The following is a 13,456-nucleotide window of genomic DNA, read 5'->3' as shown; positions in this document are numbered from 1 at the left end:
CAGTTTGTCTAGTTAAAAATGGGTGGATCACGCCGCTATTTTTGTATCTAAAATATGAGGAGGATTCAGAGCAATGCAGATACTTTGCTGCACTTGTGCAGGACCCAAAAATGACCGGAGAATCATTTACAGTTCAGAGGTCTACGATCCGTGACCTAACAGCTGCTTTAAAGCCATTACGGTCTCAGCAGCCTTGTTCACACTGGGTATTTTTCAGTAAAATTTTCCACCTTTGTGTTCATTGGAGCAGCTCCTGGGAACTTTAATGGAGATTTGCTGCCACCATTTTAATAGCCACAGAGACAAACTCTGCTCAGAGCAGGTCAACATGATATTTTGGGCTAGTGGCCCACCTAAGATGGTGCGAATCTTTATGGATTTCAGTGAGCACTGGGACTGGGATCTGAAATGCCAGCAGACCCTCTCCATTAGTGCTTCCAACATTGCTGCCCCCAGTGGAGTTATGTGGGTGACCACAAATGTAGGATGAAAAAGTTTAGTGCAGCCAAAGCCCAGGTTATACATCCAGATGAGCCATAATTCATAGAATATCAGGGTTGGAAGGGACCTCAGGAGGTCATCTAGTCCAACCCCCTGCTCAAAGCAGGACCAATCCCCAATTAAATCATCCCAGCCAGGGCTTTGTCAAGCCTGACCTTAAAATCTTCCACCACCTCCCTAGGTAACGCATTCCAGTGTTTCCCCACCCTCCTAATGAAAAAGTTTTTCCTAATATCCAACCTAAACCTCCCCCACTGCAACTTGAGACCATTACTCCTTGTTCTGTCATCCACTACCACTGAGAACAGTCTAGATCCATCCTCTTTGGAACCCCCTTTCAGGTAGTTGAAAGCAGCTATCAAATCCCCCCTCATTCTTCTCTTCCGTAGACTAAACATCCCCAGTTCCCTCAGTCTCTCCTCATAACTCATGTGTTCCACTCCCCTAATCATTTTTGTTGCCCTCCGCTGGACTCTTTCCAATTTTTCCACATCCTTTTTGTAGTGTGGGGCCCAAAACTGGACACAGTACTCCAGATGAGGCCTCACCAGTGTCGAATAGAGGGGAACGATCACGTCCCTCGATCTGCTGGCAATGCCCCTACTTATACATCCCAAAAATTACAAAGGACCAACTTATATTGTGCTGTACAAACCTACCAAAATGAAAGTTTCTGCCCCACCACACTTACAGTCTAGAAATCAAGACGACAGTTGGAGGAGCTGAATAAACAAGGCAAGGTTGGAGCAGTGGGGTTGGGGTAACAAAAATAATAGGGTATGTGCGTTTAAAATATTTTGGAATTCTGTAGTTAAGCAGCTACAATTGTTGGAGGAATATAATTTTGAAAGTAGAAAGAAAAGGAGTACTTGTGGCACCTTAGAGACTAACCAATTCATTTGAGCATAAGCTTTCGTGAGCTACAGCTCACTTCATCGGATACATACTGTGGAAAGTGTAGAAGATCTTTTTACACACTCCTGAGAGTGGGGTGGGGAGAGGTATTTTTTCATGCTTTGTGTGTATAAAAAGATCTTCTGCACTTTCCACAGTATGCATCCGATGAAGTGAGCTGTAGCTCACGAAAGCTTATGCTCAAATAAATTGGTTAGTCTCTAAGGTGCCACAAGTACTCCCTTCCTTTTTGCGAATACAGACTAACACGGTTGTTACTCTGAATTTTGAAAGTGTTTCCAGGCTTAGGATGTATGGATTTTATAGAGGCTCATTTGTTTTTTTAAAGGAAATTGAGGTACCAAAAGTTACACTTCAGGACACTTTAGCCAAGCCTTCAATTCACAAAACAGATGCTCAGAAGCGACGCTGAAAATGCGGTTTTGCATCCTGTTGTGCTTCACTTTTGCAGCTTTTAAGGACAAACTTCCTCCCAGCCCCACACTGCGACCTTGCACTCCATGTGCTTTATAAAAATATGCTAATGAGTGTGAATATAATGTAACTGGCATATGCTTTACGCAAAAGGTCTCTTGTAAGGTATCATTACAAAGCTTATAATCTACTGAGTGTGTTCATCCTATTTTTCTGAATGTATCATTCTCATATCTAAAACTAGAAATATGAAGTTAACTCTGAAGTCCTACTGTAATTATGCAAAGTGTGGGCCATTAATGGTGGTTTAGAATCTTGATGGCTCCCATTGACCAGACAATTGGTTGTAAATGGCTCTGTTTACTTGCAAGCCTTCCTGTGAGTCAGGCTGGAAAGAATGGAGGCTTGGGATCTGTCTGACAGGACATCTGACCATGTCACCTGGTATTGGAATCCATCTTAAACTTGGTGCTTTTTCATTTAGAAGGAGGGGTGGGGACCCAGAGAGACAAAAGATTCCCGCCTTGTGCCAAAGCTATAAAAGGGGGTGGAACAGAACAAAGGGGGCTGCAGTCATGAGAAAACCCCTAGTTATCACCTGAGCTGGAACTAACAAGAACTGTACCGGGGAAAGGATTGGGCCTGGACTAAGAAAGAAGCTTATTGGAACATCTCTGAAGGTGAGATTTACCTGTATTCAGTTTCTTAAATGTATTAGGCTTAGACTTGCGTGTTTTGTTTTATTTTGCTTGGTAACTTACTTTGTTCTGTCTGTTACTACTTGAAACCACTTAAATCCTATTTTTTATACTTAATAAAATCACTTTTGTTTATTGATTAACCCAAAGTAAGTGATTGATACCTGGGGGAGCAAACAGCTGTGCATTTCTCTCTCTATCAGTGTTATAGAGGGCGGACAATTTCAGAGTTTACCCTGTATAAGGTTTATACAGAGTAAAACGGACTGATTTTGGGTTTGGATCCCATTGGGAGCTGGGTGTCTGGCTGCTGGAGATAAGTGACTTGCTGAGCAGTTTTTGGTTAAAGTCTGCAGCTTTTGGGGATGTGGACCAGACCTGGGTCTATGTTGCAGCAGGCTAGTATGTCTGGCCCAACAAGGCAGGGTTCTGGAGTCCCAAGCTGGCAGCGGAAAATGGGCTCAGAGGTAATTCCAGCCCGTCAGATGACAGTCCCAAGGGGGTCTCTGTGACCGAACCTCTCACACCCACCATAACTGAGATCAATAGTATGAGACAAGGATTAAGTGTCAGGTTGCCATGCAGTGATGGGGCACTTAGTCCAAGAAGTAGCGAAAGATGTATGAAAGAGCTCCCTGAAGGAACAGAGCTGTTTCCCGCTATATTTCTTATGGGTCTAGTTGTGGTGACAAAGCCACTGAGATCTCCCAGTCAACTCTCCTACTATTCCAACTCTACAGTACATGGCAGTCTCTCCTTTGGGCACTGGGAAGCTGCCACGCCCCTGGGAAGCTTGGATGTGGTGTTCTTATTTAGTTTTCAAGCAATTAGTTCAAGGCTCCGATTCATGGACTCAGTTGTCTAACTGATCGTGAGGCAGGCAAGAAGACTTGGATTAATTAATTGTGGATGCAATTAATTGCTGGTGTAAAATTGCATCTACAGGAAAGGAATGGGATAGAAGTCCCTTTAAAACAAAGGGCCCAAATGTATAATCAACTGAAAAACAAACATTGCACAGTGTGTTTTGCAAACTTACCCAAGTTACAAAGGTAAAGTGAAGGCTGACACTCCTTTAACGTCCTTGAGTTTAAAAGGAGCGGGGAGAAGCAGAAGAGACAATGAGTTGCAGAAGAATCTGAGTACAGGGTTCTCTTGCCAACCTACTGCAAGTGGTGGCCTGAGGCAACGAGATGAATTATTAGCTGCTGTTTGAAAGCTGGTCAGATTTCACTGTCAAATGAATGGTGCATACTGCACTCAACAATGACACTAACATTCCAGCTGAAAAAAAGAAGGTCCTTAGTATGTCTTTTTTTCTTTTTTGTCAAAACCATTTTATTAAAGGAGAGTTAGTGTCACAACAGGCTCAAGAAACACATGCTTATCAAATCAGTTTGATGAAAACTACTCCTAACAGAAAACTTGAATGCTTTCAAGGCGTGTGTAAGCAATAGTGACACCCAACTTCTGCTTTGCATGTACAAATCCTGTTGGCGCAATGAAAAACTCAGGAAGGATGCGCTCTGGGTAATATTTTTGGTCTTGTGTAGTGCAGTTTGTCTAATAATTTAAATCAGAGAGACCATGAATACAGCAGCTTGACAGACCCAAATATAATCCTTCAATAATTTAGCCCCAGCTTGGATTTTTCACTACGGATACTAACAAAACAGATTGAATTTACATTGTAACATAGTAGTGGAAATACAATCATTATTTGACTCATGCAGCCTCTCCCATTCCACGATCTTTTGATTTGCACAAGGAACATTATAAAAAAATAGGTTTATAATTTATATTTCACTCTCGCATTAGTTCCGCAACACCTCAGGCCATGACAGTGTTTCAGCAGGTATCCTAATATGGCTAGAATTCTGCCCTAATTTTTAACCTCACTTGGTAAGTCCACATAGAAAATAAATGCAAACTCTTTATACAAAACAAGATCAAATAATTGTACCTATATAAAAGGGGGTTAAATCCCTTTAGTTTTATTGTAATGGCACATACTTTATAGTTTCACAACTGCATACTGATTTTGTTGTAGTCTTCTAAACCCAAAGATAGTGTTAATGAATGGAGGAGTGAGAGTTACGATAGGCCGCAGGCTCATGCATTGAGCAATTCATGTTCTTTATCTGTTTTCCCAACAGCATCAGGATTGGATAACGGGTCAAGGTCAGCAAAAAGACTGAACCAAGCAGTCAGGTCTTTAGGATTCTTTGAAGGTTCTGGAATAGTGAAATATACCATGTCAGAATTCTTGCTGGTCTTAAACATAGCTGATTTAATGCAGAAGATCAACCAAAGTGAATGCCATGAGTATTGTTAAACTGATGAAGAAAATACATCTCCTTCTAGAAATAGTGTAATGAATTACATTTCAGCATATTACTTGCAACAAAATTAAATACCCACCCATTTCTGTAGAAATGCATGTAGCACATCAGTCTATATAGGTATTTATATGCCCCCCAATTTTAAATATCTGAGCACTTCCTAATTATTTGAAGATACAAATAATTTCTCCCCCCTTCCCCCCCCCCATCTCCCTGTTTCCATCCTCTAGGAGAAATTTCTATGACGAACACTTTCCATTTACTTTGCCCAATCTTTCAGCAAACCCCAAGCCAAGCCAATGGGAGGTTTGTCCTGGTAAAGGAGGCAGGATTGCACTCTTTGCAATATAATTCACTTGTTGCTACAGTCACCTCAAAGCACACAGATTACTGTAACATGGGGCACCTCACTGAAATAACTTCTTAATCAGCAGGTTCAGTTAGGACTCTATTCTACCATATCAGCCATAATGTCTTTCCTGAACTTCAGCACAAATGAGGCTCACTTCAGAGTGAGAGCACGTGGATGCAACTCTCCGGCTCACAGATTTCCGAGCAGAAACCACCGTGTTTCATCTGCTATTTCATTGGAACTTAAATGACTGCTCATTACATTTCACCAGGCTTAGTGCCAGCAAATAAAGATATATATATTCCAACACCAACTATCTAAAGTATAAACAGTGATTAAAGTATTTAATTAGCATGCACATACAATTCCTGAAGGTAAATGTATTACGCAAATCATCTTGGAGTAACGGAAAACACTTATAACGAACATATCACCTTTCGCAGGCATCTTGTTGGTGTTCACATTCAGGCTGTTTGATTTCTGTGCTGGCTGTGGTATAGATGGAGGGCTAACTCTGTTAGCTGCCCAGCCTAAAAATCAATAACATAGTTGCATTAGTGTCAATGAACAGTAATTACTTAATGAACTCGTATCATCCTCGGTACTTTACAGCAGAATACTCATATCAGTTGATGGAGTCATACCCCAGCCTCACTCCTTTACCAGTTACAGTTACTGCTGCTCACATTCTCCCTCATTCCCATAGAGATTAGCAGTTAACTTCTGCAAAGGAGCAATGTCCTTGAGAAGAGCGTATCTGCTGACTAGTCGCACGTTCCGACAGGCTAAGGCAATCGTGTGCTTTCTAATCGCACAGCCAAATGTCCAGTCTGCCTAAAAGAGCACTCTTCCTGCCTCCCTCCTAACAAGACCACCTTCCAGGACATTTAAAAAAAATAATCAGAAATAGTTCCTGTGCACAGAAGCTCCAGTGCAGACAATCCAGTCAGGCAGGAGGATGGGTGGGTAGGAGGGAGGATTGTTAACATTTTAATTGTGGTAAATATGACTACGATTTAGCTAAAATCTGACCCACGCTGTACTTTTTTCTTCTACTGTTGCTTTTGTGTAGTTCCATGGACCATCATGTCATTTTATTGTCTAAAGCGAAGTATTTAAAGGGACACTTAACTTGAAGCTATTTTTAAATGATGAATTTTGAAAAATTCCAGGTCCTTTTAAAGCACCTTTAAATAGCATACCCAGAACTTTATTCTTTAGGTTCCTTTTCAAAAAGATTTCATATGGGTGGTTTTTCTCTTCCTTGGGTTTAAAATTCTTTTCAGCAAGGGAAAAACTAACTACACAAAGCAAACAGCAAAAATGATTACACACGAAGTGCTGCTGTAATGTATACACACAGGCACCACAGTCGACAGTGGGAACACAACCCACCAACTTTAGCACCAGAACTCCCTGTCTTTACCACAGAGTGAAAAAAAAACAACCCTCTTTTTCCTGTGAGAGAGCTGTGGATGATGCAATTGCGGGGCTCAGCCAGGAGAGGAAGACAGGATCACAAGCACTAGGGTTATATATTACACTGTTAAATGTGCACACAGGAAAATAGGACTTTCCCCCCTAAATTATTTCATTTACAGTTATCTGAGGTGCTACTTGTAGCTATAATGGGTGCACATTATTTCAGTCCTTTCATTTTTATGATAAGAACATAAGACTAGTTGGTTATAGGGTATACGCTACCACAAGTCTAACCAGGATATGTGGTACTATGTCTGTGTATATATGTAGCCAGATCCTTTCCCCAGTAATCCAATCATAATGTCTTTTCTGCATGTGGACTTACTTATCCAACCACCAATTTTAGTGATCAATGGCACCTAATTCTATGACATCTTAAGTGCCATATATATATATCAATTGTTAGCATTCAGAATATCCTCATTTGTTCTCATCTCCCTTCTTTCTACAAGCCCACACCTTCCTTCTCTTCTCTGTCTCCCATAGTTTCATTCCACTTTCCTCTTCCTCCATCCCTCTATTTACTTTCTTATCTTTTGCCATGCCTGTCAGATACTGGGTTGTGGTGCCATTGGAACCTGTTCCAAAGGCCATTTAAGATAAATTCACTAGACCCTAGAGTCTTGCTCACTTCAGTAGACAACTGCCATTACTGTGGTGATCTGTCCTCTTTCTATTTGACTGGTAGGTAAAGCGGTTCCCCTCTGTTTATAATTAATGCCAAGGCCATTTTATTAAAATAAAGAGTCAGCATGTTTTATAGGCCTGGTCTACACTACCATGGTAAATCGATCTAATTTACGCAACTTCAGTTACGTGAATAACGTAACTGAAATCGATGTAGTTAGATCCGCTTACCGTGGTGGCTACACTGCGCTGTGTCGATGGGAGAGCATCTCCTGTCAACTTCCCTTATGCTTCTCGGGGAGGTGTAGTACACAAATCGATGGGAGCATGCTCTCCCATTGATTTAGCGTGTCTTCACCAGACCTGCTAAATCGACACTCGCTGCATCGATTGCAGCAGTATTGATCTGTCAGTAAGTGTAGACATGCCCACAGAATCACATAAAATTAGAGGTGGCAGGGGCCTTTTATGTCCTGTCCCTGCCAATGTACTGTAGCAGGTTGTCACCAACTCTAGTAAGAAGGAAAAAGAGACGGAAGCCTAGGGCAGAGATGCATTGTCTATATTCATACAGGCAAACTGGACAATTGTGCCCAGACCCTTCACCAGTGGGCCGCTACCTCCTTAAAAGGTGACCCTGCACTATTAAAAGTTTAAACGTACACACCACTAAGTTAGGCTTCTTTTATTATTTATCATTCTATCAGTCAATCTGCTTGGGAAAGGCTTACACTAGATTGCACCAAAGCCCTTGTAAATTCGTGTGCCACATCCACCTCCTCATCTTTTTCTTTTAAATCTTGTCACAGTTTCATTAATGGACAACCGGTGCAGCGCTAGAGGTATCTGGTTTGGATGGAGGGTTTTTCAGGTTTGTGTGTGTATTCCAGACTGCAGATGTCTGGTAATTCTAGTAGAAGGTTTTTCTGACACACAATATGTATCATAACTTTACAATATTTGCACACTAGTAGCTGCTTTCCTTCGCTGTCTTCCACAATGAAATCCTGATGACCATGGACTTATTCTTCTGGGGCTTTTGTGCCATGAAGCATTTTTTAACTTGCTCCCACAATTTGTAATACAGTATTGTTTTAAATCCCACACATGCGCACAATGCTCCCCATCTAATGAATGGCCAATAGAAATGTAGGAATTTGCTGCCCCTCTAGTTGAGGTGGGTTTAAACTACCCAGCAAGATATAATGTTAGATGCAAGCCAGGGAGCAGGGGCACTGCCTGTATCAGCAGTTCTCAAACTTCATTGCACCATGACCCCCTTCCGACAACAAAAATTACTACATGACCCAGAAGGGGGAACTGAAGCCCAGCCACACCCCACCCTTGCTGCCCCAGGCCGGTGGGGGGCCAAATCTGAAGCCCAAGGGTTTCTGCCTTGGGCAGGAGGCATGTAACCTTAGTCCCCCTTCCCAGGGCCAAAGCCCTGGGTGGTGAGGTTTGGGCTTTGGCTTCGGCCTCAGGCACTGGCAAGCCTATCACCACCCTGGGTGACCCCATTAAAATGGGGTTGTGACCCACTTTGGGGTCCCGACCCACAGTTTGAGAACCCCTGGCCTATATAAACAAACTGCACTTGGAAAGGGATGAAGGCAACATGAATTGAGTAAACATTTCCAGTGTTTTTCTGGAGTTTCCTGGATAAACATTTTCCCCCACCTTTGGCATAGTGGTGTTTTATCAGTGTTTATTGGTTAGTACCAGAAATCAGAAGCCCCATTCATATGCCAATAGTTGGCAATGGATAGGCTGAGTCGGTTAAGCAAACAAGGCCAAATTCTAATTTCACAGAAACGAATGGGAATTTTGCCTGGAAACTTTCTCCCACTGACTTCTGTGAGACCAGTATTTGGCTCAAAGAATTAACTGATGGGAGATTTACACTGATGAGACTGGCAGACCACAAATCTGAACATATTGTAGAACAGTATTTAACTCTCATGTTGTTTTTCCTTTTTGTCCTTGCACTAAGATTTGGGGAGCAGAACGCCTCTGAACGAGATACTGGACTTTGCTCTTGCTTGACTAGAACAGACAGTTCAGCAAGTAAACCAACGTAAAAAAAAGTCCTCAATACAAACTGCTGCTTTTTGTGACAAAATGCTGGATCTGAAAAGCACTGCTTTAAGAGATTACCAGCATATCTTTATGAAGTAGTCTCATGTACTGTACATGTATATTCCCATTACCACTATAGAGCAAGTTAGAGAGAGGAATTTTGCCGAGGGAAAAAAAAAAAAGTGCAATTTATAAATTTGAAAGCATTTGTTGGCCTTGAGTCTATTCTGGTTTGGCAGTTCACTGAGAGTGGCTTTATGTCATGACTAGACAAAAAGATTGTCAGTGAGACAGTAAGGAAGTCAAGCAGCTTCCTTTTCATCCCTGCAAATGTGGGAAGTTAAAAAAAAAAATTACCACAATTCAATTTAGAAATGGAACCAGCAAGTTGTACATTTTTCTCCAGCTGAATGACAGGTCTACACAGATAATGTTAATAAGAGTCCTTTAATTATTATGGATAAGTAAATGGGATTGAAAGTATAGGAAGAGGAAAGCTAATGTTCCCTTTAAAAAGGGCAGCTGAACGAGATAGCTACATCTGCAGTGGAATATAAAAACCTAGAGAGAGCTATTGTTTGTTAACCAAGAACTTTTATAAATAAAACTGGCTTGCTTTCTCCTTTAGAAAAAACAACAACAACAACAACTTGTACTTCAGTATTAAGAGGCTCCATTTGAGATCAGGCCCCACTGTGTGAGATACTATATGTACATATAGTAAGAGACAATTTCTGGCCCTCAGGGTATCATTGGTACACTGCACTAAAACAAAGGTGGCTGGCCCATGTCAGCTGACTCACGCTCACAAAGCTATAAAATTGCAGTGTAGACATTCATTCCAAGAGGCCGGGCACCAGCCCGAGCCTGAATGTCTACACTGCAATTTTATAGCCCCACAGCCCAAGCTGGAGTCAGTTGACATGGGCCAGCCACAGGCATTTTATTGCAGTGTAGACATACCATAAGAGTTTACACTCTAAATCAGTAAAGGTTAAGAACCACTGCTCTAAATAGACAAGACGGACAAAAATTGGGAACTGAAGTAGAGCAAGACTAAGGTCCCAAATCTTGAAAAACTTACGTAAGTGCAAGACACCCACTCACCATGTAGAGAGGACTGTAAATCGTTCATGTTTTGGTCTAAGAGCTGTGAGGGAAGAAAGCCTGAGGGTGCTGCCGCTGATGAGGGAGCACTCTCCATGTCTCCGCCTGAAGAGGCAGTGGAGAGCTCAGTGAGCGGGTCTTCTCCAAAGACAGCTGTCCACTCTCTGCTGAATTCCCCCTCATCCAACGAGGAAGCATTGAGGATCTCATTCAGCAATACCATATTATCCTTATTACCAGTCTCAGGCTCCAGGGAGGTTGCAAGATGGTCTTTAAAAGCTGATTTTAAATAAAACGTGGGGAACCAGACAAATTACTAGAGATGAATTAACTTTCAGGGAAACAAATGAAGAACAAAGTGGAATACAGAAAACTTCAATTCAGTTTTAATACGCTGAATAATATTCAGATTGAAAACTCGGTATGGATGGCTATGGTTTCCCACTTCCAAACCCAGTTTCTGTGGACAAGTTCGGTTGCAGCTTATGCAGCAAGCTATTCTTTGATAGGTACCTGAAAACAATTACCTCCACTGAGACTTTTTTCCATTTAAAATGCAATACAAGTTCATAATTGCTGGTTACACAACAAACAAAGCACTGTATAGTCCAAGGTTTAACAAACTCTAGAAGGCTGCTTTTCTGCTTGCTGTCTGGGTCCCTGTTATATGTGAACTCTAAAAAGACTCACTTGACCTTAAATTAAATCAGATTGCTGCATGCCACAAATAGAAGGCTGCCTGCGTAAGATTCAAATATATAGCAAATATTTGTTCAGTTGGATTGTTGACCCACCAGTGAATGACTGGATCAGCTGGGGGTCTCTATTTGAGAAAACTGCATACTAGACATGTTGAGGGGGATTTTCAAAGACACTCAGCATTGGCCTAATTCTTCTCCCATTGAAGTCAATGTTAAAACTCCCATTAATTTTAAGAACAGCACTGAGTACTTTTGAAAGTCCCAGTGCTTAACCCTCGTTATCCTCTTGACCTGTTTCCCATTCTATATCAAGGGAACTGTGGTTAAAGAAGCTGCTAGGTTAGTGTTTTTAAAAAGTCTACTCCCCCCGCCCTCCCAACACAGACATACACAGCACACACAATTTCTGATCATAACTATTAACCCTCTAGTTTACATCCGATATTGTCCCAGTACTCAAACAAAGAAACCATCTCTATATTTAACCAACAAATGTTACTTTCATCTTCACCCAGAAACGTTTAGAACTTCAGGTACATTGAGGGAGTATTCTGATAATGAAAACAGTGGTTTCCATCTTCTACCTAGCGTTGGTTATAAGTCTGATGCTACCACAGTACTGAAACTGAACACTTTACCTCAATTATGTATACCTCTGGCATGTGAAAGCACAAGAGGCAGCTTCATTTTGCAAAGCTTCAGATGACTAGTTATCTTTCTTTGTCCTCCACTTCTGCTTACATACAACTGTAGAGATTACAGATGCTTTTAATGTTTTTGGCATAAGAGATCATAAGAATGGACAACAGGATCTCTTGAGGGAAAATGGCCACTACATTTTATTGCAATGTAACTCCCTACTTCAATATGTTCTTTTTTTGATGACCATAATGATTTACAATGAAGTGACCACAGTGGAGAACTTGAGTTTTAAAGGGACATGAGTTAATATCACATAGGAGAATATAAACACCTATATATGAGGAACGAGGAAACCAGCTCCTCTAAAATAAGAACCAGCCTGAATTTTTAGCCAATATTAAGGTAAAATCCAAACATTTTAACATCTTTTTAATTTACATTTTTATATGGCTCTGCATTTCCTAGGTAGGATCAAAAATGGAAAGAGCACAAAAAAGCCTATTCTCCTGGGATTCCTATTAGAAATTACCAGAAGTATCACAAGAAAACCTATTCTCATGAGATTTTCACCCCACCTCCCTCATCTCAGAGGAGTGGCTAAGAACATTAATACCTTCAAAACTTTTCAAAGTTCATCTACCAGTACCATATATTTACAGTGCACTCAGGACTATGGTAACAACAGTGCTCTCTCTAGTATTTCTCAGGCATTTATCACTCTGATATCTAAGCACTCATATTCTTCTAGTGTTTCAGCAGGAAATGTTTTACTTTCATGCAGTTTCAAGACTAGCAGGAGAAGATAACGTGTATTAAGAATGTTTGTTACTAGTGATAATGTGATACCATTACTGCACCTCACCACAGATTAAATTGACCACAACAGGAAGAAGGTTTCAAGTGATACAGCTCAGATCAAAACCATGCTAAGTTTGCAGTTTTCATGTGTGTCACACCTAGTTAGTGAAGAAATTATACATGAAGATTTAAATCTGAAAACTCAATTTCTTCTGACTATGCTAGCGTGGTAGCTGTACTAGGTCACAAGTTATGGATTTTCTTACTTCATACCCCCCTCCGACACTTTCGTATTTGTTTTACTTTTTGTTTTCCTCCTTTGCTTTCTACCCACCATTTCCTCTCCGCTGCGCATTTTCCCACCATATCCTTTCCTTGCCTGCACACACAGCTCTTAGCCCTGAAAATGTTTAACCACCACATTAAAAAAAATCTTGTGATCACATTCCATTTTTGTCTGTTTGAATACACGTAACATGTATGTGTCCTTTGGAACCATGCTTCATTCTGTAGGGTATTTAAAAAAAAAAAAAGGAGAGAGAAGAATAATGTGCAACATGAGGGCTCAACAACACAGAAGGCGAATTAGGACTTGTGTGTACACACAAAAATTGTGCCACTTTAACTATACCGGTAGAGTTAAAGTGGTAAAATCCCCCCTCGCATGGATGCAGTTGTACAGGTATCAAGGTGTTTATACCAGTAGATATTATTCTCATAAAATTAGAGGAATAAGGTATACCACCATAAGCACCTTTATACCAGCATAACCGCCACCATGCTAAGGATTGTACAGATCTA

At 41.1% G+C, this 13,456-nt stretch overlaps 1 protein-coding gene across 4 annotated transcripts in view; it reads right to left on the bottom strand.

Annotated features, from left to right (window-relative positions):
• Nucleotides 1-3,889: 3,889 nt before the first annotated feature.
• The window catches only part of ICA1 (islet cell autoantigen 1), an 89,661-nt gene continuing 80,094 nt past the window's right edge, over nucleotides 3,890-13,456 (bottom strand). For all 4 annotated transcript variants that reach the window (XM_077808043.1, XM_077808045.1, XM_077808044.1 and 1 more), the window contains 3 exons: nucleotides 10,515-10,793; nucleotides 5,657-5,752; nucleotides 3,890-4,762 (listed from right to left, as the gene is read on the bottom strand). In XM_077808043.1, coding sequence (XP_077664169.1) covers nucleotides 4,641-4,762; nucleotides 5,657-5,752; nucleotides 10,515-10,793 — 497 coding nt within the window. In that variant the 3' untranslated portion in view covers nucleotides 3,890-4,640. The remainder of the gene's footprint in view (nucleotides 4,763-5,656; nucleotides 5,753-10,514; nucleotides 10,794-13,456) is intronic.

The sequence above is a fragment of the Eretmochelys imbricata genome, chromosome 2, assembly GCF_965152235.1.
Source record: "Eretmochelys imbricata isolate rEreImb1 chromosome 2, rEreImb1.hap1, whole genome shotgun sequence".
Taxonomy (NCBI): domain Eukaryota; kingdom Metazoa; phylum Chordata; order Testudines; family Cheloniidae; genus Eretmochelys; species Eretmochelys imbricata.
The sequence above is the reverse complement of the archived record's forward strand: the minus strand, read 5'-3'. Positions and strand labels throughout refer to the sequence as shown.